This window comes from Entelurus aequoreus, linkage group LG19 (assembly GCF_033978785.1).
Source record: "Entelurus aequoreus isolate RoL-2023_Sb linkage group LG19, RoL_Eaeq_v1.1, whole genome shotgun sequence".
Taxonomy (NCBI): domain Eukaryota; kingdom Metazoa; phylum Chordata; class Actinopteri; order Syngnathiformes; family Syngnathidae; genus Entelurus; species Entelurus aequoreus.
The window spans coordinates 31,359,669-31,386,038 of record NC_084749.1 but is presented as its reverse complement, the minus strand read 5'-3'; the positions used below and the strand labels follow the sequence as shown (position 1 = coordinate 31,386,038).

At 38.1% G+C, this 26,370-nt stretch overlaps 1 protein-coding gene across 1 annotated transcript; it reads left to right on the top strand.

Moving 5' to 3' along the window:
* The first annotated feature begins 1,040 nt into the window (after window positions 1-1,040).
* On the top strand, window positions 1,041-23,091 carry ttc4 (tetratricopeptide repeat domain 4). Its single transcript, XM_062027558.1, has 10 exons — window positions 1,041-1,377; window positions 4,077-4,194; window positions 5,920-6,081; window positions 6,226-6,303; window positions 7,652-7,776; window positions 9,960-10,046; window positions 10,155-10,387; window positions 12,780-12,864; window positions 22,423-22,505; window positions 22,856-23,091. The coding sequence occupies exons 1-10, from the start codon at window positions 1,273-1,275 to the stop codon at window positions 22,953-22,955; spliced, it is 1,176 nt and encodes a 391-aa protein (XP_061883542.1). The 5' UTR covers window positions 1,041-1,272; the 3' UTR covers window positions 22,956-23,091.
* The last annotated feature ends 3,279 nt before the right edge of the window (window positions 23,092-26,370 follow it).

The window sequence follows — 26,370 nt, the reverse complement described above, 5'->3', positions numbered from 1 at the left end:
TCATCATTTATTTAATTTTTATGTTATTCAAGTATGACATTTTTAAATGTAATTAATTTCAATGACAAGCAATTCTATTGTGGTCATACTCTTGTTTGCTAGCGGCTATACGGTTTCAGTACTATTGAAGATCTTTGCTCCTTCTCAACACTGTGGTAATATTCTTTTCACAAAATACACTAGTACGTTAATGTTAAATCTTACTTGTGAAAAGTAATGCCCCGATTCCTATTTTCAACAGTCCGCTCATTTGAGCAGGAAAACGCTGAACACCAGCGTAGACTGGTAGAAAACGAAGATGCCGGCATCTTTGTTTTCTACCAGTCAACTGTCAGTTTAGGCTGCTCGCCGGCTCCTCATCACCACTTCAAGATGGCGGCCGGATTTCTCGTGTCACAGCAGCCAATGCTGCATCTACTTATAAGATGTCTATGCCGCAGACGGCCTTGGTGGAAAAAACGGGGTGTCGTTATTGATGTATCCTACGTTTTTATATAAAATCGTCATTATTGTTACTATCATCTGGTATTACTGACGCAGGTTACAACCCCGACTTAAACAAGTTGAAAAACTTATTCGGGTGTTACCATATAGTGGTCAGTTGTACGGAATATGTACTGAACTGTGCAATCTACTAATAAAAGTTTCAATAAAAAAAACCATATGTTTTTTCCTCCAGGTCAGTCCGCGACTCAACGAGATACTTCAAATAGCAACAAATAGCAACTTCCGGTTCCAGTGTCGGGATATTAAAAAAAAACATCTGTTTGGGTCCGTTTTTTTCGTTTCTGATGAATGGGGTGTTTTTATTTTGGCTGTATAAAATACCAACATACAATCAAACCGTTTTTTTTTTTATCTTGTTATTGCTCCTTAATACAGAAATTGAAGAAGTATGCGTTGTTTTTCCAATTCTATTTTCATTTTAAAATGACATTCATATACACCAATAAAAAATTGTTTACAATTCCTATTTATGAAAATACTATCCAACGACCAAGACATAGCGACTGACCTTTTTACCACCGTTTGGACGGGGATGGAACAGACTCCTACTCTACCGTGTTTCCACACGGATTATTTGCTCCGTCGTGCCACATATACACGTGCAATTATTTTTGTTGTTTATTGAAAATTGATCACGTATCAGTCGCAGTATTAACAACAAAATAATCTTACGGCATACGTCTGACATTGTTATTACGGATATCATATGCCTATGTTAAGAATGAATACTGACAGTGGTTGTTGACTTGACAGATTTGACCACTCATGGCGTCCTCCGCTCTCCAGAATGACTCCGACGACGAGGACTTCGGAGAAGCGTTCAAGCGCTATAAATACAAAAATGCCTTCAGCGAGGACAAATGGGAACAGGTTCGAACGTAACATATATTAATGGTGTTTTTATATTTACGAATGATGTTATATTTGCGTACTATTGTGGTTAGCCAGTAAAGCTAGTCCATCCATCCATTTTCTACCGCTTGTCCCTTTCGGGGACGCTGGAGCCTATCTCAGCCGGTTTATTTCCAGTGCTAGCCAGCTATTTTGTGAGTTGAGTTTGAGTTTATTTCAAACATGCATAATTGGCCCTAGTGTGTGAATGTGGGTGTGAATGTTGTCTGTCTATCTGTGTTGGCCCTGTGATGAGGTGGCGACTTGTCCAGGGTGTACCCCACCTTCCGCCCGAATGCAGCTGAGATAGGCTCCAGAACCCCCTGCGACCCCAAAAGGGACAAGCGGTAAAAAATGGATGCATACAACGTGATACATCACACATGCATGCACACAACATGATACATCACAATTTCCAGTTTCTCTATTCAACATGTTCGAAAAGGAGTAGGAAGAAGCAGAGTTTATTTAATCCTACCCCTTACCATGAATTGATTAACGTGGACACCGACTTAAACAAGTTGAAAAACTTATTCGGGTGTTACCATTTAGCGGTCAATTGTACAGAATATGTACTGTACTGTGCAATCTACAATCAATCAATCAATTCCTTTACATAACAGTTGCTAAAACTTTTGTTCACTCCCTTTTCTCAATTTATTCACAATATACTCCATAAGTAATAATAAATACATAAATAATAATTGGTGAAGTAAGTTATATTTCATATGGTGAGATGAGTAAAATTATCTTGAAAATGAATGGTTGGATGAAATACATTGAGAATGTGTATCATGGTTATTCTTCTTTGTACTTTGTAAATACTTTAAGTTTGAAGAGTTCCTTGAAGTGGATCATATTAGTGCATTGTTTGATTTCTTTGCTTAATCCATTCCATAATTTAATTCCACATACTGATATACCGAAGGTCTTAAGTGTTGTACGTGCGTACAAATGTTTTAAATTATATTTGTCTCTAAGATTATATTTCTCTCCTTTTGTTGAGAAGAATTGTTGTATATTCTTGGGTAGCAGATTATAGTTGGCTTTGTGTATAATTTTAGTTGTTTGCAAATTCACTATGTCGTGGAATTTCAGTATTTTTGATTAAATGAATAAAGGGTTTGGTATGTTCTCTACATCCAGCATTATGTATTATTCTAACTGATCATTTTTGTAACACCATTAATGAATGAAGGTTACTTTTGTAGTTATTTCCCCATATTTCTACACAATAACTCAGATATGGTAACACTAGCGAGTAGTAGAGAATATGGAGTGATTTTTGATCTAGAACATGTTTGGCTTTATTCATTATTGACGTGTTTCTTGCTACTTTATGTTGTATATTTTTTACATGAGGTTTCCAGTTCAATTTATCATCAATCATTATACCTAGAAATTTGGTTTCATTTACTCTTTCAATTTCTATTCCGTCTATTTGTATTTGTGTTTGACTTTCTCTTCTAGTGAACTTGTATTATGATTGTGTTTTCCAGATAATGTAATTTGCAACTACTAAATGTAAATATGATATGAGTAACACAATACGTCTTCAACTAGGAAAACGTAAACAAATCAGACATTTATATCTGCTGCTATACACCTGTTCAGTGGATGTATTTTGACAATAGTTACGTTACGTATTATGTGATCGCTACCTGTGTCAGTTTTCACAAGTGTGATGATGAATGAAGAATCTGCTGCATGACTTTGAAAATGTGTCAACATTGGGTTCAATTTGGGCAGTGTTCATTTTGACAGCAGTTTTAATTTAGTTCTAGTCATAGTCTCTTGACAAAAATGTATTTTAGTTTTAGTCTAATTTTAGTCATCTATATTGATTTAGTGTTAGTGTAGTTTTAGTCAACAAAATTACAATACATTTATTTGACTAAAATATAAGGAATAGGGCCTCTTTTAAGTTTATTTGAAAGCACATTTACTTAGACTACCTGCAAAGCATTTGTTTAACACAAAAGTAGCATGATTTATGGTCAGTAATAATTCTTACAATAGCGAATGCCAATAAATATCTTTCAGGCACTTTTTTGTGTTTTTTATGTTACGTCTCTGTCAAAGCAGGTATGTATGTGTGTTGTGAAACGGAGTTACTTCATTATAATTTGTTTATGAATGCGGGAGAACCAGGAGCAGCAAGTCGCTTTAAGTTACAGTTGTGTAGATGTCACGATGATGACATCATATAGCATCAAAAATCAAATGTGTCCTCTTCACTTTCTCTCACGTGTACACATTTACAATGTGGAACATATTAAATCCGCACAATATTCTTTTTGTAGTGAGAAATTCAACTTCCTCATCTAACAAAGAACAGCATCTGATTGGCTCTCCTTCGTAACTAACAGTTGGCCCCTCCCTCATGTGTACACTGTTAAAGCGCTGTGATTAGAAATATTCCAAACTTGTCCCACTCATCTAAAGGACAAAATCAAAAATGATTTAATTTAGTTTCTGTCACATTTTCGTCTTGTATTCATTTGTCGTTGACAAAAATGTCAGTTTTATTATTGTCGTAGTCATCATACATTTTGTTTTGATTCGTTATTGTCTTATTTTCATCAGGGGAAAATACATTTTTGATGAAGACTAAGACGAAAATTATTGGTCAAGGAAATTAACACTGTATCTAAGCCATTTGCTCTGTTGTCATGCAGGAGTTTGACAAAATTCCCATGTTCATGAAAACAGCCCCAGAAGAGATTGACCCCATGGAATATCCAGAGTTAGCTTGCCTCCAGGCTATTATCCATGATGAAGACAGAAGTCCAGAAGGTAGGCGTACCACAAAAATGTAGGTTTTTGTGGTTTCTTAAAGGCCTACTGAAATGAATTTTTTAAATTTAAACGGGGATAGAAGATCCATTTTATGTGTCATACTTGATCATTTCGCGATATTGCCATATTTTTGCTGAAAGGATTTAAAGATTAAAGTACCAATGATTGTCACACACACACTAGATGTGGTGAAATTTGTCCTCTGCATTTGTCCCATTCCCTTGGGGAGCAGTGGGCAGCAGCGGCGCCACGCCCGGGAATCATTTTGGTGATTTAACCCCCATAGTAGAGAACATCGACGATAAAGTTCGCAACTTTTGGTCGCTGATAAAAAAAGCCTTGCCAGTACCGGAAGTAGCGTGACGTCACAGGCTGAAGGGCTCCTCACATTTCCCCATTGTTTACAATGCAGCGAGAGCGATTCGGACTGAGAAAGCAACGATTACCCCATTAATTTGAGCCAGGATGAAAGATTCGTGGATGAGGAAAGTGAGAGTGAAGGATTAGAGTGCAGTGCAGGACGCATCTTTTTTTGCTCTGACCGTAACTTAGGTACAAGCTGGCTCATTGGATTCCACACTTTCTCCTTTTTCTATTGTGGATCACGGATTTGTATTTTAAACCACCTCGGATACTATATCCTCTTGAAAATGAGAGTCGAGAACGCAAAATGGACTTTCACAGTGACTTTTATCTCCACGACACTACATCGGTGAAGCACTTTAGCTACGGAGCTAACGTGATAGCATTGTGCTTAAATGCAGATAGAAACAAAAGAAATAAACCCCTGACTGGAAGGATAGACAGAAAATCAACAATACTATTAAACCATGGACCTGTTAATACACGGTTAATGCTTTCCAGCTTGGCGAAGCTTAACAATGCTGTTGCTAATGACGCCATTGAAGCTAACTTACCAACGGGACCTCACAGAGCTATGATAAAAACATTAGCGCTCCACCTACGCCAGCCAGCCCTCATCTGCTCATCAACACCCGTGCTCACCTGCGTTCCAGCGATCGACGGAAGGACGAAGGACTTCACCCGATCATCAACACCCGTGCTCACCTGCGTTCCAGCGATCGACGGAAGGACGAAGGACTTCACCCGATCATCCGTGCGGTCGGCGTCTAGCGTTGGCTAGCGCGTCTACTATCCAAGTCAAAGTCCTCCTGGTTGTGTTGCTACAGCCAGCCGCTAATACACCGATCCCACCTACAACTTTCTTCTTTGCAGTCTTCATTGTTCATTAAACAAATTGCAAAAGATTCACCAACACAGATGTGCAGAATACTGTGGAATTTTTAGATGAAAACAGAGCTTTTTTGTAATGGATTCAATGGTGTCCGAATACTTCCGTTAACTACTGACGTCACACGCATACGTCATCATACATAGACGTTTTCAACCGGAAGTTTAGCGGGAAATTTAAAATTGCACTTTATAAGTTAACCCGGCCGTATTGGCATGTGTTGCAATGTTAAGATTTCATCATTGATATATAAACTATCAGACTGCGTCGTCGGTAGTAGTGGGTTTCAGTAGGCCTTTAATTCTAAAAATGATGTTTTTCTTGCCTTGATGTGGGATCTTAGCCAAGGATGTCGTTGTGGCTTGTGCAGCCCTTTGAGACATCTGTAATTAAACTTGATTGAGTGAGTGATGTTGCTGATGTGTCAAACTCAGATAGAGATGATAACACTTTTTAATGTTCTCTTCCAGAACAAGCGAAGAGTTTAAAGGATGAAGGAAATGCTTTTTTCAAAGAGAAGAACTACCTAAAGGCTATCGTGGCATACACGGCTGCTTTAAAGAGGAATTGTGGTGACCAAGAGCTGGATACGGTTCTTCTTACCAACCGAGCGGCGGCACACTTTCATATCGGTATAGTGTCCCCTTTTAAACATTACAATGAAAATCTGTATTTAGAAAATGGCGGGATAAAATGACACGGACATGTCTCATAGACCAGTGCCGCAGATGATGTGAGTTTTAATAATTTTTATGTATATACGTTTTTATATACAGGCAACATGCGCTCTGCACTGAATGACGCTACAGCTGCAAAGAAGATCAAACCAAAGCATCTTAAGGCCTTGATTAGAGGTATGTTGTACATTAAATGGGTATGAAATACATTGCAGAGATTAATAGTATAAATTGTTGTGCCCAAACCAGGCCCTCAATTTTCACTTTCTTTGCACCCTTTTGGTTGATTGGTTGCAATTGGTGCACTCTTTGAATCATCGTGATTAGGGTTGTGTGATATAGACAATATATAATATACGTGATATAAATTTGGCAGACGATAGAGCTTTTAATACTGTCGTCATATTGTGGTAATGCATTTGTCCGCGGCAATTGACAACCACGTCCTCAACGCAAAGAAACTAACGTCCCTCCACAATGCGAAGCCGCTCCTAAGTCACTAATTCTTGCCTCCATGGCAGAAAATAAACTGTTTCTTACAAGTAATATCACTTGAGGATGAAGAATGGCTAAACATGTTACACTACGCTCTGTAGGAGGGTACAAGAAGCCAACTAACTAGCCAGCTAACCCCTAAGCTGGAGCTCTTGTACGTAAACAGGGGTAGGAGGATTGTTGCAATAAACCAAGTATAGTAACAATATGCAATCTACACTAGAGTAATTAAATCAATATGATCATATAATATTTTTTGTCATTGTTATTTAAAAACTCAGGAAATAGTCTGGTTGGTTTTGCTTATGTTATTTTGTACTGTTGACTTTATTTTTTTTTTCAGAACATTGTATATGAAAAAAGGGCATTCAAAATAAATGTATTTTAAATAAATATGTATTTAATATTGAGCCCCGATCCGGTTTTTGTTTGATTTATAATTGTAATAACCAATTGAATCATTCAATGATCTTTAAATTTGAGTCGGTCGGATGTGGCACCCAAATTACTATGCCCCCCAAAGAAATAAAAGTACATAATTGTCATCATGTCTCTATTTCAAAGAGTCTTAAATCTACGGTTTTGTATTCATTCTGTCTCTCTGTGTTGGCCCCGTGGTGAGGTGATGACTTGTCCAGGGTGTACCCCGCCTTCTGCCCGAGTGCAGCTGGGATAGGCTCCAGCACCCCTGCTACCCCGAGAGGGACACGCGGTAGAAAATGAATGGATGGACGGAGGATTTTTCATTGTCATTTAAATCTCTATTTTTGTCATTATTAACATCAGGTTATAATGTGCATCTTAATTTGGGGTCTTATGCCTTTATCATGCCTTTTCTACTGCTGTAATTTGTTTGTACACAGTTAACAGGTCACTATTGTTATTGGACCATGTTCCAGTTGTGTGTTCTGAACATGGACCAGAAATGGCAACACACACTGTACACATACAGTATCATATATAATTGAAGAATACTTGATGTTTCATTTGTAGTTGTAAAGTTTTTTTTCAACCGTGGTTATGTTTGCAGGTGCTCAGTGTTGCATTGAACTGTGTAACTTTGTGGCAGCCATTCAGTGGTGTGAAGATGGGCTTATTGCTCATCCTTCAGACAAGAAGTTGCAGGAGCTGAGAGCTGGAGCAGACAAACAAAAGGTAGCGGTACTCACAAATCGAAATACCTTAAAATCATTACAGGCCTTTCAAGTTCTTATTCGGTATTAAGGATTTGTGTCAGTCAAACAGTCTCTGTTTGCCCAAATCACTGCTTTTGGAGAATTAAACAAATTGCGGCCGCTGACTTTTGTTATATGTAAAAAGGACACAATGGTCAATATTTTATCTTTAATATTCATGAAGACAGAAGTCCAGAGAACTCCTCCAGCCCAAGGATTACAACATTACAATGTTTTTATGAGCAAGGGTGTAACAGGTGGCACAAAATCTAATAGTGTTGGTCAGAATGTATTTGTGGTAAACACTCATGCCATTTGATTATTTATTTATTTTTGGTAGGATGAGCCAATAATTATTGGGTTGATATTAGGAATTTTGTTCTAACACGATAAGCTGAAAACTTAAAAAATAGCTCCGATAACCGATAAAAAAAATAAAATGAGGCAAGATTACTAATATTGTGCTGTAAGTGATTTGGGGTATACAAATCAAGCACCCCTACCTTGTAGGAGGTCCCAACTTCCCTTACGGTCACCGGACTTCACAGTGTAAACAAACATGGCATCAGCCGTGCGGTACTTCTTTACTTCGTAAGAGGAAGACATCTCACATGCTGCGCGGACCAAATGCATGCAAACACTCCGCGAGGAAGGAAAAAAAACACTTGGCTTTGACAAATACCTAACTTGCCACCCTGAAACGCCGCCAGCAGCAATGCCTTAAAAGCCCATGAAGACGCCCGCGCCAGCAAAGAAGCTTCCCAATGCCAACCTCCAAAACAAAAAAAAGCCGTTGTCTGTTCTCACCGCCACTGCGTCGGAAAAGTGCAAAAAGCCCACCAGAGATGACCCTGGTGGGAAATCTGCTATTTCCTCATGGAACTGAAATGATTGCAAATAAGAGTTACAGAGCTAGCCTCGGTGTTCCTCGCTCGCCTGCTCAGGTGAGCATATAGTGGGACCTTCTCATTTGTGTTCCACAGTCGAGCATGCTAAACTGTCAATCATGGACAACGTCAGAAAAGCACCACACAAACTGGATTGCTTCTGAAAAGGGGTAGTGATGCAGAAGGCCTTGATCCCCACCGTTGCTGTAGACCATGGGTGTCAAACTCTGGCCCGCGGGCCAAATTTGGCCCGCCGTGTTATTTCACTTGGCCCTTGAGGCGATATCAAATTAACACTGGAGCTGGCCCGCCGATTATATACAGCGGCGGTGCCGGGTTAACACCTCATTCACTGCTAATTCTCATACTTGCCAACCCTCCCGGGAGACTCCCAATTTCACTGCCCCTCCCAATAATAGTCACGTCTGCTTTTCATCCAGTCCAACGAGTGCTGGCCCAGTCACATGATGTGTGCGGCTTCTGCACACACACAAGTGAATGCAATGCATACTTAATCAACAGCGATACAGGTTACACTGAGGGTGCCCGTATAAACAACTTTTACACTGTTAGAAATGTACACCACACTGTGAACCCACACCAAACAAGAATGACAAACACATTTCGGAAGAACATCCGCACCGTAACACAACATAAACACAACAGAACAAATACCCTTTGCTGCACTAACTCTTCCGGGACGCTACAAGGTGTGTGTGTGGGGGGTGGGGGGTTTGGTGGTAGCGGGGGGTGTATATTGTAGCGTCCTGGATGAGTTAGTGCTGCAAAGGATTCTGGGTATTTGTTCTGTTGTGTTTATGTTGTGTTACGGTGCGGATGTTCTCTCAAAATGTGTTTGTCATTCTTGTTTGGTGTGGGTTCACACAGTGTGGCGTATATTTCTAACAGTGTAAAAGTTGTTTATACGGGCACCCTCAGTGTAACCTGTATCGCTGTTGATTAAGTATGCATTGCATTCACATGTTTGTGCATGTGCAGTTTTAAATTTTGGCCCACTCTGTATTTGAGTTTGACACCCCTGCTGTAGACTGTACCCCATCAGCTAACAGACAATTTGGAGCCACAGTTTGTACTTCTGAGCAGCTGATATTTTTCAGATGTATGTTTGCTAGTAAAATACAAAGTGATCCCCACAGTCCTGCACACACTGCGAGAGGGAAATGAGGACATACGCTTAAATGCTGATTAAAGCCTTGTCATTGTTGAATATTCTGTTTCTAACCATACATTTTGTCATGCTTGTTTTCCATCACAGAGAGCAGCAGATAGAGATTCCAGAAAGGCCAAGGTCAAGGAAAAGAAGTTACATAATGAGAAAGAGGCTCTTATGGCTGCTATAAAGGTGATTCAATTAAATATTACACCATCTTTAAAGCAATACTTATTCCTTGATGAGGAGGAAATCTGTAAAAGGGTGCCTCTCAGACAAGTGTGTCACATTTTCTTGCAGGAACGGGGCATCAAACTCCGACAATCTGCAAAGCCTCGTCAGTCTGGTTCGGATGAAGACGAGGAAACTTCAGACATGTTAGCCAACTTGAGTCTGGACGGTCTCAACTCACATGAGGCAACAGGGGCTCAAGTCTTCCTGGACGAGCACGGCTCCATGCACTGGCCTGTACTGTTCCTGTATCCTGAACATCAGCAGAGTGATTTCATCTCTGCTTTCAGTGAAAGCAGCAGGTAAACCATTAGAATTAAGCATGGTTGAACACATTACATTTTGGAGGCTGGTACTATTTAAAATACGCATTATCCCTTAGAAAATAAACAGATGTGACAAAAAAATAAAAATGGTTACGCTTAGTTCAATAATCTGATGCAGACCCATGGTTTGCCTACTTTATTTTATTTTACAGGGTGTCCCAAGCCGATATTGAAACCGGATATCAGCAAAAAAATGGATGACATCGACATGCATCTAAAATCTCCGATATTAGCACCGACGCAACCAGTCATGCTGCACATTTACTTGTGCAAAGTTGGATAGCCACTTAACAGCTAAATGTCCTCCAATAAACGCGCAAGTTTGATCTTTTCTTGTATTTTAGTGAAGTCATTTACAAAAATTAATCATAGGCTACTAGAAGCTAGCACCTACACAACCGCTAGGCACATGATAGCACACAAGCTAGAACATACATTGTAAGTGTCCTTAATTGAACAATATTGCAGTCTAACACAACAATTTGTCAATATAAAGAAGTATCAAAAAATTATAGTTGCATATAGTTACACATACAAAGTCTCCAAGGCAGAAATGTGTTAAAGTATCCATTAACAAACACGTCTGCATCATTCAACGTTTTGCAACATGATCCTAGCTTAATTATTGTGGCCACTTGGTGTTGACAAAAAAGCAAATAACACTCGACGACAAAAGCATATATTTGTCTTCAGGTTAGTGTTTGTCATACTTACCATTGGTCTATGAGTACAATATTAATTGATAAAAGTATGATTGATGCTGATATACAGGCTTCATATTGGTATCAGCCTATACCAGGGGTGGGCAATTAATTTTTACCGGGGGCCGCATGAGCAACTCGAGCACTGCTGGAGGGCCACATCAACAATATTTCAATTAAATTTTGCTCAATATTATTTTTGATATATACCGTAAGATAAATAATAATAATAATAATAATTAATAATAAAAGTAATACTTCAACATAGTGTGTGTAACAGCATTCCATGACTAATATAAATAAATTAACATTAATAATAAATGACAGTGAAATAAGCACACGTAGGACTGAGGAGTCATAGTGTAACTTTGTGTGGTGTTTGAGTTGTCCGACTTTTTGTGTGGCCATAAACGCACCAGTGGTTTAGTGCTATGCGTGTTGGTGACAGATGACAAGTTGGTTTTGGCCTGGTTTGTACGGCAGAAAATGACTAGTTTTTCGAGATAGAAGTGTTTTACTCATGTTTTTGGTGTGGTTATATCCGAATATAAACAGTTTCGCTCAATAAAGTGATCGATATAATTCCTGTCCTCGAAGCATCTCGATAGACGTTACAATAATTGAACGGTGTTCAATTGAACGGTGTTGACGAACACCGTTAGGGCCGCTTGTTGTCACTGTCACTCAAAGTTGCATTGCAAAATTACATAGAATAAATATGTTTATTTTGTTTAGAATTCAGATGGGATTTGATTTGGTGCGCGGCATATATTTGGTGCGCGCAGCGGACGCTTGAGCAGTGCGTAATTGCGCAGGCACGCACCTTAGAGGGAACGTTGCTTTGCAGTCCATGTCTTGTTGAAAACACGCCATTCTTCATCAACTTTTCTCTTTTTAGCATCTCTGGTGTAAACCGTGCATCACTTGTCGCTGCATGTGCACCTTCACTCGCAGGTTACACACGGACACACGCCCATAAATAATACTTTTCAAAATAAAAGCAGCACAGTTGTATTGCGCGCACGACATAGATGTTTTTTCAACTTTATTTTGTCATTTGTGATTGCAGCTGTTCACATTCACTCACAATCACGCACACGCATACGTCCACACGGAAGTAATACAAATAACGATTTTCAAAACAAAAGCAGCACCGTTGTATTGCACACTCGACATAGATACTTTTTAAAATTTATTTTGTAATTTATAATTGGCCTCACGCGGGCCGGACAGGGACGCACAAAGGGCCGGATGCGGCCCGCGGGCCGCAGAATGCCCAGGTCTGGCCTATACTTAAGCCTCCAATATTAGTATTTTATTGTATGTTAAAAAAAAAAAAATATATATATATATATATATATATATATATATATATATATATGTATATATATATATATATATATATATATAGATATGTGTATATATATATATATATATATATATATATATATATAGATATATATATATGTATATATATATATATATATATATATATATATAGATATATATATATGTATATATATATATATATATATATATATATATATATATATATATATATATATATATATATATATATATATATATATATATGCTATCGGAAAACCTGTATTTACTTTAAAAAAAAATGTTTTTACAAAATCAATGATGTCCTTTTCTTGTGTTAGTTTTTCAGAGCACTTTGCTGTCATGTTTGGGGAAGAACTTCCACCTTGGGATGTTGACAGAAAATACCACCTGCAGAATTTGCAGGTTTGTGTCCTCTAATTCTTAACAGATTGATTAATAGCAGGGGTCTGCAACCCGCAGCAATTTTGCCTCCTTGTGGCTCCCTCAGATTTTTTTTTAACCCCAGAATGAGAAAAGTTTGCATTTTTAAAAAGAGTTCTATAATTTCTGATTGACTGTGAGGCCGTGAATGCTCACAGGCTGAGTTCTGTGGTGCAGGGAAGGCAAGTAAAAAAGACTGGAAGTCTGTGCGTTCAGTTCAGCTTCAGTTTAGTTAGCTAACCATTAATAGTTTCAAAAAGAAAAAAGAAAAACAAGTTTAATTTCACATTGGTTCTACTATAAAAAAAAATATATATATATATATAAGCTGTGTTAAGTTTTGCAGCTCTATACTATTTTTTTTTTAGTGGAAAAGGCTGTAAAATGACTCCTTTTGATAGCAGAAGTTGCAGACACTTGATTTATAGTAACATGGAAGCATGAAAGCCCTGCCCGTTAATTTTATTACCCTTGATTTCCAACTCATTCTTTGGTGTAACAGACATTTATTTTGAACATATCTTCACATTTTTCAACGATGCAGTCAGGACTGTGGAAATGAAACACAATCCATAAAATGATACATATTTAAATAGACCAGACTTTATTTATATAGCACTTTTCATGCACAGGCAAATTGCAACACAGTGCTGAGATAGGCTCCAGCCCCCCCCCGCGACTTCGAAAGGGACAAGCGGTAGAAAATTGATGGATGATTTACAGCAGTTTAAAGAATGAAAACAAAACTCACAGCACTATTGACAATATTAAGACATGGCATGGCAATAAGGATGGGGAAAATCAATGAAGAATAACTCAACATTTTATTTCATCTATAAAATAATTTTGAATAAAATGGATGGATGGGATGGATCCATCTATTTTCTATTGCCTGTCCCTCTTGGGGTACGGGGGGGCTGCAGCCTAATATTGAATATATGTAAAGAACAAAATATAAATTAATGAATGAAAACTAATCATTGAAAATAATAGTAGTAGTAGTATTAATACGTAATATGGAAAATAACAGAATACAAATTAAGAACCTAAGAAGAGTTTAAAATGATCAGTAAAAGCCTGATTAAAAACCTTTTAACCTTTTTTCAAGAATATCAAAAGTCTCTGCATTCCTAAGGCTTTCTGGTAGGCTGTTTTACAGGTGGGGGCCATAGTAGCTAAATGTCACCTCAACATTGTTCTTTTTCTTGGTGTTTTGTTAATATTGTTGGAAGTTGAAAGTCAGGGGACTTCAGGATCCGCGATGGTCGATATAATAAAAGCAGGTCAGATAGATAAAAGGCTCAAGGTCATTATTATTTAAAAACTAATAATAGAAAATTAAAAAATCAACCCTGAAGCGGACAGAGAGACAATGCAACAACTTCAAAACTGGTGTGGTTGTGTTTTATAACAATTTTAGATTTGTAATATTTTGGTAGCAAGACTAAAGAACAGGGCTTTTTAATAGTCCAAACAACAGAAAATAAAAACATCAAGCTTTTATTTATATTCTGTTTCTTCGATTAATTGTTTATTGAGTTTAACTAGTAAGAAAAAAGTTTCTGCACGACTGCTACAATAGAGGGCACATGAGAGCTGTGGTGTGTGGGTGCCATGATCTGTGTGAGGGAAAACAGAGGACAGTTGCTATTTTTTTGTAATGCACATGTGTTAAAAGTGCAATTTCAATAATGATGGCGTGTATTTATTAGATGTGTATGTAGGGCTGGGCGATATGACTTTTTATTAATATCTCAATATTTTTTGGCCATGTCACAATACACAATATTTATCTCGATATTTTGCCTTAGCCTTGAATTAACACTTGATTCATATAATCACACCAGTATGACGATTCTATGTGTCTACATTAAAACATTCTTGTTCATACTGCATTAATACATGCTAATTTTAAACTTTCATGCAGAGAGGGAAATCACAACTAAGTCAATTTGCGTGGAGAAACCAATGTTTAAACGGCACCATTTCAGCTGTGTGTGTCAGTTTTCAATAATGAAAACAGGCGTTTAGGAAATAAAAGACAATTAGGCCAAACGCAATAATTGAGGGCTTAACATGTATATTTCAACCTTAATTAAGCAAAGATATGATTTATTCGATTACTCGATTAATCGATCGGGATATTCGATAGAATACTCGATTACTAAAATATTCAATAGCTGCAGCTCAAGATGATTCTAATGTTCATTTAACGTACTTCCTTGTGGTCTAGATAATATGTATCAGATATGCTTAGGAGTAAATTCTGCGTAAATTTTACTCCACAGTCCCATTTTGACCTACTTTCTGAGTTTGTAAACGATTAGTGTGTGTAAGTGTCCCTTTCGATTGCAATTGAAACCCTTTACGGCCCGCCCTTTCCAAAAGTACCAGAATTTATCTTTTCAAAATGTGAAGACGAACATTACCACTATTTTCTTTTTCAAACACAATCGAAAATAAACCGTATATCAATTTACCGGTCTCAACTTTAGGCACACCAGCTCATTCTTGGATTAATACAAAAGTATCCATCCATCCATTTTCTTCCGCTTGTCCCTTTCGGGGTCACGGGGGGGGCTGATGCTGCATTCGGTAGGAAGCCGGAGTACCCGGAGGGAACCCACGCAGTCACGGGGAGAACATGCAAACTCCAAACAGAAAGATCCCAAGCCCGGGGATCGAACCCAGGACCTTCGTATTGTGAGGCACATGCACTACCGTGCTGCCCTCACACACCACAAGTGGTCTACTTATACCTGACATTAGTGATCATTTGCGAGTTTTGTCAATATATGATGGAAACTACAAGGACAGGAACATGGATGACAAAAAGATATTTCAAAAACGATATTATTTAAAAAGCTGAAACATTCACATATCAGTGTTATTGCCACGATTAAAGAAAAATAATACTTAATCCTACCTTCACTTCGGTTTTCTCAAAGCAAATGGTGATGTCTTTTTCGTTGGAGGCTAGCGGCTAATCCAACTCTGTAGTGGCTAATGTTGACAAAACTGTCCCATTTAAGATATTGTAGACGAACAAGGAAATATACATTTTTTAGACATCGGAACAGTTGGCAGGACAAGAGATTAGAAGGTATGTCACACAAGGTTGCAGGCATAGAGTACAGGCATACAGCATGTACTAGGACAGGGGTCGGCAACCTTTACCACTCAACGAGCCATTTTGACAAGTTTCACAAATTAAAAAAAACAATGGGAGCCACAAAACTCTATTGAAAATGTAAAATGAAATAACACTGCATACAAAGCTTTTTTTGCTTTGTGCTATGTTTTAACCAGGGGTCTCAGACACACGCCCCGGCCCGCACCTTGATATGAAAATTTAATGTAAGTGCGGCCCGCGAGTTTTAAATGAATGGCACATGACAGCGTCATACTTACCAACTCTTCCAATTTTTCCGGGAGTCTCCCGAATTTCAGGGCGTGAGGGCACTGCTTTTAGCGCCCTCTACAGTCTGCTCAAACAGCGTACCTGCTCGGCCACATGCTGAATGCAGCTTCTGCTTGCACACGTAAGCGACAGCAATGCATACTTGTTCAACAACCACACAGCCTACATTGACGGTGACCGTATAAAACCACTTTAACACTGTTACGTTACAAATATGCGCCACACTGTGAACCCACACCAAAAAAGAATGACAAATACAATTCTGGAGAACCTCCGCACCGTAACACAACATAAACACAACACAACAAATACCCAGAATCCCATGCAGCCCTAACTCTCCCAGTCTACATTATACACCCCCGCTACGCTGGTGGTAGCGGGGGTGTATAATGTAGACTGGGAGAGTTAGGGCTGCATGGGATTCTGGGTATTTGTTGTGTTGTACTTATGTTGTGTTACTGTGCGGAGGTTCTCCAGAAATGTATTTGTCATTCTTTTTTGGTGTGGGTTCACAGTGTGGCTCATATTTGTAATGTAACAGTGTTAAAGTTGTTTTACACGGTCACCGTCAGTGTAAGCTGTGTGGCTGTTGAACAAGTATGCCTTGCTGTCTCCTACGTAAGCAAGTAAAAGCTACATACAACATGTGGCCGGGCTGGCACATTGTTTGTACAGGTTATAGAGGACAATAAATGCAGTGCCATTAAGCCACGCCCTGAATTTAGTTGTTAAGGTGTAAATCGGAGAATATTCGCCCCGGGAGATTTCTAGGAGGGGCAGTGAGATCTGTAAGTCTCCAGGGAAAATCGGGAGGGTTGGCAAGTATGCAGCTGAGCCGCATCAGAGTGGTCAAAGAGCCGCATGCGGCTCCGGAGCCGCGGGTTGCCGACCCCTGTACTAGGAGGTCCACGTAAGTATGCCACAAATGGACCACTGTTTGAAAAAAGACTGCGAAACTCAGCGTTCGGAGGCATCATAAACTGCGTGAAAGCTCACGCCCAAATGCACGAACCTTATGATTTCACGCTTTGGCATTGTTTAACACGAGTATCCAACATTGTAACAACATTTAAATCAGAAAAGAGGAAAATCATTACTTACAAAAAAATCATAAGAACAATCGGACAGTATTGCTATTGTGTTTTTCTTACTGACTGCAATGAGATTGTATGCTTTAGTGACCACTGTTGCTGTTTTTAGTAACTTAGGTAGTCCTCACAAAGAAGGGTCCAGCTGTGGCCTGGATGTTTTAGTCAGAACGGCCAATCAGCATTTTTAAATATGGAAAACCTCACCAGCACGAGTACACCCATTTGTGGCCACAGTTGGATACTATTGTAAACAGTTAGTGGGGGCCCTTAGGGAGATTTTAGGGTGTGTTTGTTCACTTTTGTCTAAAAGCGCCAAATTTGGCACAGGTGTAGCTCAGGGCATACTTAAATGATTTGGCTAGGGCGCCCGCGCCAGTGACCTTTGGGGTCGCCACAGCAGCTGATCCAATATGGCCACCACCTGAACACGCTTTTGCCTCTACATTTGAACCAGATGAGCTACAAATCCTAAATTGGTGTCTATTTCATGTTTTTTGACAATTAGAAATATGATGGAAAAATCATCTTTATGATTGGGTGTGTCTGGACACCTAATTAGCATATTTCCAAGATGGCGGCTATGTAAAAATTAGGTGTACCTTAACTTTTGATACTTTTGGTAAACTATTTTAGGTTTTTTGAGCATGAGAAACATACTGGACTGATCAGATTTATGATCATTTATTTATTAGAGCTCTTTGATTTCGATATTAACAACATAGTCATTATCTACCAAAATGTATTGCACATATATTTCAACGCAGATAGAATGTTAAGCTACAGATATATAACATTAGTAAAAGTAGAGAAAGTCAGTGTTACCCCCCCCTCCCGCCTGTAATATAGGTTTCTGTTTCAACAGAAACAGAAACCTAAAAGTAGAGAAAGTCAGTGCCCCCCCCCCACCCCTGTATTATAGGTTTCTGTTTCAACAGAAACAGAAACGTATCTTACAGAGAAGACTTTTATCCACACAGTGTGATAATAGTTTGGTCCCTCGACAGGCTATTGTTGTGTCTCCTGACTTCTCCTGATGTGAAAATCATACAGAAGAGCTTATCTATGGACAGTCATTCTACTGCCTAATCGAACACTGTGAAAATCATCAACTTTTTTCAATGTAGCTATTATCAAACAATATAGCCTCCATTCATCTGATAGTGATAGTAGCAGCAGCAGCATCAATTGAGACTTATGTTGTCTCTGGCAATTACAGTCTGATGACCCCTTACAAACACCCAAAAGCGAAGGACTTTTGTCGCTAGAAAAGGATCTCAAAGATTTCATTGAAATTGCGAATGCTATACCTTCATGTATAAATGTCACAATTGATCAATTGAATGATGGTTCAGGTATCGCATCAACACTTGTATTAAATAAGGCCAAATACCACAAACGCTGCAGAAGCTACTGTAGTAGTTCTCGTGTTAAAAGGGCTCGAAAGCATGAGGATCATGCTGTCCCCTCCTTATTAAGTCCTAAAAAGCTTCGATCAAGTCATCCCCCGACCAGTGGTATTCATTGTGTGATATGTGAAGGGGAGGATATGAAAGATCTGCACAAGGCATTAACAAAAAATGTTGATTCCAAAATGAAAGGCTGGGCAGAATCTAGTAAAGATTTTAAACTTCTTGGGAGAGTAGTTACTCAAGCGTCTGATGTGCACGCAGCAGGTGTGTACTAGGATACCAAATGTTATCTGAACTTGAGATATGCAGCACAAGTTGCACAACATAAATCATCTTCCAGCATATCAGAAGAAGAAGCGTCTACCAGTGAATTCAGGTAAACCTTTGACCCTCTGACTATAGCGCAAATTGTTGCCCTAGTTGAGGATTCAGATTGCTCCTTCACAATTTCAAATTGAAGGCAACTCTATAGAACCCTTATGAATTAACGTGGGCATGTCTGTTGTTATAATGAACCTCACACAACAAGATTCAAGACACATCTCCTCTCTTTTCTGCCTGACTGGAGTGAACACCAGAAAGGGAGGGAGACATACATTGCAAGCAAGCAAAAAGTGGCAGACAGTGTAGCTAGATGCCATGATTCCTGGGTCGTTTTTTTTATAGGGTGCCATTTGGACTTCATAACTTGTAAAAAATAAATAGTTGATTTACCAATATTTTTATGTTCTATTGTATACATGACATATGTAACTTGCTGAAAAACATATTGGTCGAACTCAGGCACCTAAATCATAGTATATTTAGCTATATTAATGAGAGGTGACACACGGGATATGTCCACTCTGTTAAGGACATATGCATAACAGCATACATGTGTTTTCAGTGCATGATTGCCTGTATAATGACTTTCCTATATGGATTGTATATCCCTCAATCTAAGCAGATATATTTTTAGAATACATACATTTTTAATTAGCATATATTGAGAAAAACAAGGGCATTTTTGAGAACGGGGGATATTAATCTATTTCATTTCTTAAGAAATATGAATTATGATACAAATTACTAAAATGTTATATCATTATTATCAACCCCTTACATATCTTTATGTAACTACAAGTACATAGTTGATATATTTTATTTTCATTAAACGTTTCAGTGAAAGAATACTAACATAACAGAGTGGACATAGCTCTAACAGGGTGGACAGTTTCATAACATAGTGGACAAAATTCAGATAAAACCGGAATGTGATTGAATGCATTTTATTAATTATAGTATGACTACAATACAATTAACACAGAGAGGTGTCTAGATTTAACACCACATTTAAGCTGATTTAACACCCGGCATTGTAACACTAAAACGTTATATTTACACTAAAATTAATTATAATCAAATTTAGTTTAAATTTAAAATGAATGATTGCTGTAGGGTGGATTTGAACTGGAATCTCCCACATGCCAACCTGCATCCTTATCCGTTATACTATGCTGCTTCTGCTGTGAATTGGTGAGAGAACATGCTGAATTTACCACTGAAATCGTAACACTTCACACTGAAAAGCATTAACACTGTACTTTTAACACCAATGTATTTGCTGTATATGATATTTTGCAACAGCAGTGATGATTAACCAAGAATTATGAAAGAAACTGCTGTTGAATGCATAATAGCACTACATATACATTGTGATAAGTCAACATTACTATATACATGTCCACTCTGTTAGGTTGATGTCCACCGTGTTAGTTGAATGAGGCTAACACGGTGGACACTAACACGGTGGACATTTTGAGCTAAAGTTAGCCTTCAGCCTGCCTGTGTTAACATAACAGCTAGCATGGACTTGAATAATTGATAAGAAATCTATAATTTCACACAAACATGTTTTGAAAAATTTCAATTTGATTGATCTCCTTATTATTTAGGCCTAACAGAGTGGACACGTTATGTTCAACCACATTAAATTCACTTCATAAAAACATCAACATCAGATAGTAAGAGAGCTAAAAAACCACACAGCTTACCAGAGTTGAGTTTCCCGCCACTGGTGTGATGTTACCTGATGAGAATGATGTCACTGACAAATGTGGTTGTTTTCTTAAAGGGACAGTAACGCAACTTAACAGAGTGGACAGCGACCACAGGGACAGACATAGAACCTTATTTTTTTGTAATTCTTTTTACGATTTTGATAATATACACCATATGACTAAAGAGAGCTTGTCTATGATAATTATATCATAACAAAAAAAAATTAAAAATATATGTTTTTATTTGTTATTTGCTAGATTAAAGTTGAATAAACAGCACCAGGGACATGGCAAAATCGCATAATAGAACTTTAACAAAAGCTTTAAAAAATATATATTCTAATGTTTGAAGCCCATATCACTGTATTTATGATAGACAACAATTTACCATACACAAAGAAACTAATGGAATGAGCAATTGTAAATATTTTGAGAAAATATGACATGATTTATACTGGGGACGCAAAAGGCACCATATAAAAAAAATGACCCTCCTATCAGATTGATCAAGATGAGGCACTTTTGTTGACAAGGACTGCCTTGGTTTTACACAAGTATTGTTTACAACCAGGAGACAAATTTGATGGCACCTTACCTTCCAACTGTCTTACGGTATCTGTTCCTGAACCTTTAAGAGTATTCAATGACATTGTCCTTCAAGGACCAGGACTCCTCAAAGCCTATGAGGGTCCAGCAGCACACTAACCTGGATGCGCACACTTGGAGCAGCTTTTGTCCAGTAATTGGGTAAAAAAAACAACAACCCCACCCCCCCAAAAAAAATAAAAAAAATAAAAAATATAATAATAATAATAATTTAAAAAATGTCATATAAACATTAGAAAGGAATCATGCATGTTGCACCAGGTTTTACTCATAACAATGGCCAAGATACGTCCAGTGTCTTCAGAATAGCAAAATGCCACTTGGAAATATGCTAATTAGGTGTCTAGACACACCCAAAAATAAAAATGAGCATTCCAACACATTTCTAATAGTCAAGACACATGAAATATACACCAAGTTTACATTTGTAGCTCATCTGTTTCAAATGTTAGAGACAAAAGCTATTACAAGTGGCGGCCATATTTGATTGGCCGCTGTGGCGACCCCAAAGGTCACCGGCGCGGGCGCCCCAGCAAAATCATCGGGGACGGCGTGGCGAAGTTGGTAGAGTGGCCGTGCCAGCAATCGGAGGGTTGCTGGTTACTGGGGTTCAATCCCCACCTTCTACCATCCTAGTCACATCCGTTGTGTCCTTGGGCAAGACACTTCACCCTTGTTCCTGAAGGCTGCTGGTTAGCGCCTTGCATGGCAGCTCCCGCTATCAGTGTGTGAATGTGTGTGTGAATGGATGAATGTGGAAATAGTGTCAAAGCGCTTTGAGTACCTTGAAGGTAGAAAAGCGCTATACAAGTATAACCCATTTATCATTATTATTTATAAGTATGCCCTGAGCTACACCTGTGCCAAATTTGCCGCTTTTAGACCAAAGTGAACGAAACTATCCCTAAGGGCCTCCACTAAGTGGCAATTTAACCATATTTGATTTGATTACTATTCATCTTTTTACTTCGTAGGTGTTCTTTGAGGATGAGGAGACAGAGGTGCTCTACAAACTTAACCCAGAAACAACACTTTTGTGTGTGTTACAACATAAAAGGTAAACATGTCCAAAATGTAGCTCTCCGTAAGTATTCAGACACACATCATTTTAAATTCTCAAACTACTGATTCTACTAATGACTTATGCACATATCTTTATGAAATTACCTATTCACATTAAACAATGTCTATATTAGTGCTTTGTATCTATTACTGTGTATGCTATCTATCCTATCTGAATTTTTTTTAATATAATTTTGTCTCACCTTGCATGAGGGAAAACATTCCTTGCAGCAGTCACAGTATAACCATAGAATACATTGTCTTGCCAAAATTCAGCCTAATAATAAATGGAATAATTACTTACCGGTACTTGACATTATTCCTGATACACTGTTTCTGTTGCAGGTTTTTTGTCAAGGCGGGTACACCCAACTTCATCATTTTGGTGAATGGCTCACCATTCTACAAGCAATATTTAACAGGGAGGAAAATACGCACTTTGTGAATTTAACCATTTTATTATGGCTGTCATATGATAATAATAATAATAATAATAATGGATTAGATTTATATCGCGCTTTTTCTATTGTTAGATACTCAAAGCGCTCACAGAGAAGTGGGAACCCATCATTCATTCACACCTGGTGGTGGTAAGCTACATTTGTAGCCACAGCTGCCCTGGGGTAGACTGACGGAAGCGAGGCTGCCAGTTTGCGCCTACGGCCCCTCCGACCACCACCTACCATTCATTCATCATTCATTTCACCGGTGTGAGCGGCACCGGGGGCAAAGGGTGAGGTGTCCTGCCCAAGGACACAACGGCAGCGATTTTTTGGATGGTAAGAGGCGGGGAGTGAACCTGCAACCCTCAGGTTTCTGGCACGGTTGCTCTACCCACTACGCCACGCCGTCCCTTAATTAATATGATGAACATTTCTATTCAGACCAGTCACAGTTTTTAAATTAATTATGTATCATGATTATTCATTCATCATCATATTCATTATGCATTTGTTTTTTAACAGCTCCAAATAACATAATAATTCAAATCAAGCTAAAACATACTACTCACCATAATATACATTTTGGACTTAAAATCTTGTTTTCCGTTGTGTATAATGTCCTTTCAAGCTCTTATTTTGTATTGACCATTTTCTCTTTTAGACCATTGGCAGCAGTTTTGCTTTGCACTGGTGGTCACACAGCTGCATGGAATTAGTCATCAGCGCTATTTAAAATTTAGCTGCGGCGTTTGCTAATTACTAGGGATGTGTACCGAAAACTAGGTTGGAAAATGGCACCGGTGGCAGCGTGCACACATGGTAGTAACCGGACCCAAAAATTAAACAACTATAGATTCTAAAACCAAGACACAAAGTCTGATGCTTTTTTTTAAATGTTATTGTACCTCTTCACAACAGCGGTCATCAGATCCACCACCGCACCACACATTACACCACAGCGCTCATCACAACAACACATTTCTTTATGCACCAATCATGGTTAAAGTGAACAAGTTGAATTACAAACATCGTAATTGTTGACTTTAACATCTTTAACAAGTGTGATGAGGGTTTAGTTAGACAATGTTGAGCAGACTCAATGTGACGAAAGGACGGCAGGCAGGAAGTCGACCGTTTTATCTGAACATAGCCTCGTGTCTCTTCAAAACATAAAGCGCTCTATAGACCCACAGCACACTCCCGGCCTTCACAATAAAATCCTGTCTGACAAAAGGATCTCGGTGAAACAGCATACATGAGCATTTTTTTGCACATTCACTGTGATGATCATTACAATATGCAGCGTTTTGTATTCTATTTGATGAATTTATTAACATTATTTAAGTGTTAAAATTACAATTCAGTTCAACGTGCATTACCACAAAATATTTTAAAATAAAAACCCATGATTACATTTGTTTTTGGTATCAGTTCTGGCTTTGTTTCTGAAGTACCGATTTCGGTATTAATGTAAACGATACCCATCCGTACTGATCGCTGGATAGTGTGGATGTGTCTTTGCTATGCTACGTAAACCATGTTGACATTTCTGTTCTAGATTGTTTTAACTCTTTTGGTGGATGCCTCCTGTTGCATCCTTCTATGTTTTCTTCTTGCTTGACACCTCATTATGCACATTAATTTAAGTTTCCACTGGGCGTTAATCGTGCTTCCATGTTTTTGTTCATACTTTTATGTTTGTAGTGAGCTTGCTTTTAGATTTTGTAAAGATTCTTTGACTGCACCTGCAAAGATGTAATCGCAGTCTGGCGCAATGCCAAATGCCCGGATATAGCACGCTAACCTGATACCTTTTGTTTCGGTGAAACTGAAAGTCTTTGCAAATCATTTTTTGTTTGACTGATTTGTCATTGTTCTGTTTGTAATGAAATTCATCTATATCCGTTGTACCTGTATGCTATACTTTGGCCAATCATCATAACAGGTGTGGTGTGGCTTGTCATAATGTGCATGCAATAAAATGTCCAAAAATATAATGTTTAAAAATTTACTGCTTTTTTGTTTTTGATAGTCTTCATTTTTTATAAACATTTGAATAACCTAAAAAAAACATGTGACAGAAATGTGGCTTTATTATGAAGATAAACAGTATAAATGCTATTTATTCACACAATTAGTTTTAAAGGGGGACCTATGATCAATGCCCTCTTTTTAGACTGGTAAATGTTGTCACAATGTTGGATACTCGTGTTAAACAAAGCAAAAGCATCAAATCGTAAGAGTCATCACATTTGTGGATGCCTCTGAACGCTGTTTAGTCTTTTTTTTTTTCTTAAAAACAGTGGTCACACTGTAATGTCAAAGTGTACCGGACGTACCCATTTCATGCCCTCCCGCCTGCTCTGATGTCTATGAAATAAATACTTGTTTATTTATCCACTAAATTTTACTAGGACTTTTTTGTCAACTTTGGCCATTGTAAAGTTGGATGAGCCACTAAACTCTGACAAAAAAGGCATTACTTCTACGTTTTTACTAAAAGACTTCAAAGATTTTTTGTCATTTTTCCCATTTTGAATGTAGGATAAAGTATTATTTATATCCAATCAAACCATGTGCACAATTTCACAGACGTGCGATGGGCACTGTGATAGAAGCTGGTAAAGCAGATGTTTTTATGCTGCTCTGCTCTTCTGTAGTTTGTGATTGTTGATAAACCTAAACTGAAACTTGTTCATAAGCATAATTGACTTGAGTTTATTTCAAACATACACAAAAGGCTACACTGGATGACATTTACACAATTCAGCGTGTACGAAAGAGTTAAAAAGAAAGAGGGTTTATTTAATCCTACCCCACCAGTAAAGGTGTTGAGTTCCTGTGTTTGATGTACGCACATTATTAGGGTTGTCCTGATACAACTTCTTCACCAATATTGCAGCCTTGCATATTGGCCGATACCGATATCAATCCTATACAGTATCATCACAAATCATGCATACTTTTTTCTTCTGTAGTAGTCAGGGTCTCAGCAGCTTTCAACAAGTCCAAGTTTAAGACATTTTAAGACTTAACACCAAGATGAATAACATTTAAGAGCCTTTTTAGATTCATACTGGCTACAATGTACAAGAACATGAAGGAAACAAGTGTATTTCCGATACAACAAGGGGAATAAATGCAAATTCTATGTTGGGGGCCAATTTGATTCTGTGCATTAAGAAGAGGCCATATGTATCGTAATTTGGTTGCTATCAGACCAATCTCAATATTGGGTCGGGAAACCCCTAGTAATCATTACTTTAGTGCACAAGGAGCACTAAAAAGCCTGGAAATAATATGCGGCAATACAATTTGACAGAAAAATGTCATGTTTTGAATTGTCTTTAGACTTTAATATTTGATCATGCAACATACTTTTTATTAACATCTATTCCAAACATTTCATATTGTTAA

Bases quoted from the DNA above. Each gene is read 5' to 3' on its own strand.
- ttc4 (XM_062027558.1), top strand. From the start codon at position 1,273: ATGGCGTCCTCCGCTCTCCAGAATGACTCCGACGACGAGGACTTCGGA. The intron at 1,378-4,076 runs GTTCGAACGTAA...GTTGTCATGCAG, and splicing joins GCGAGGACAAATGGGAACAG to GAGTTTGACAAAATTCCCAT. The intron at 6,304-7,651 runs GTATGTTGTACA...TTATGTTTGCAG, and splicing joins TCTTAAGGCCTTGATTAGAG to GTGCTCAGTGTTGCATTGAA.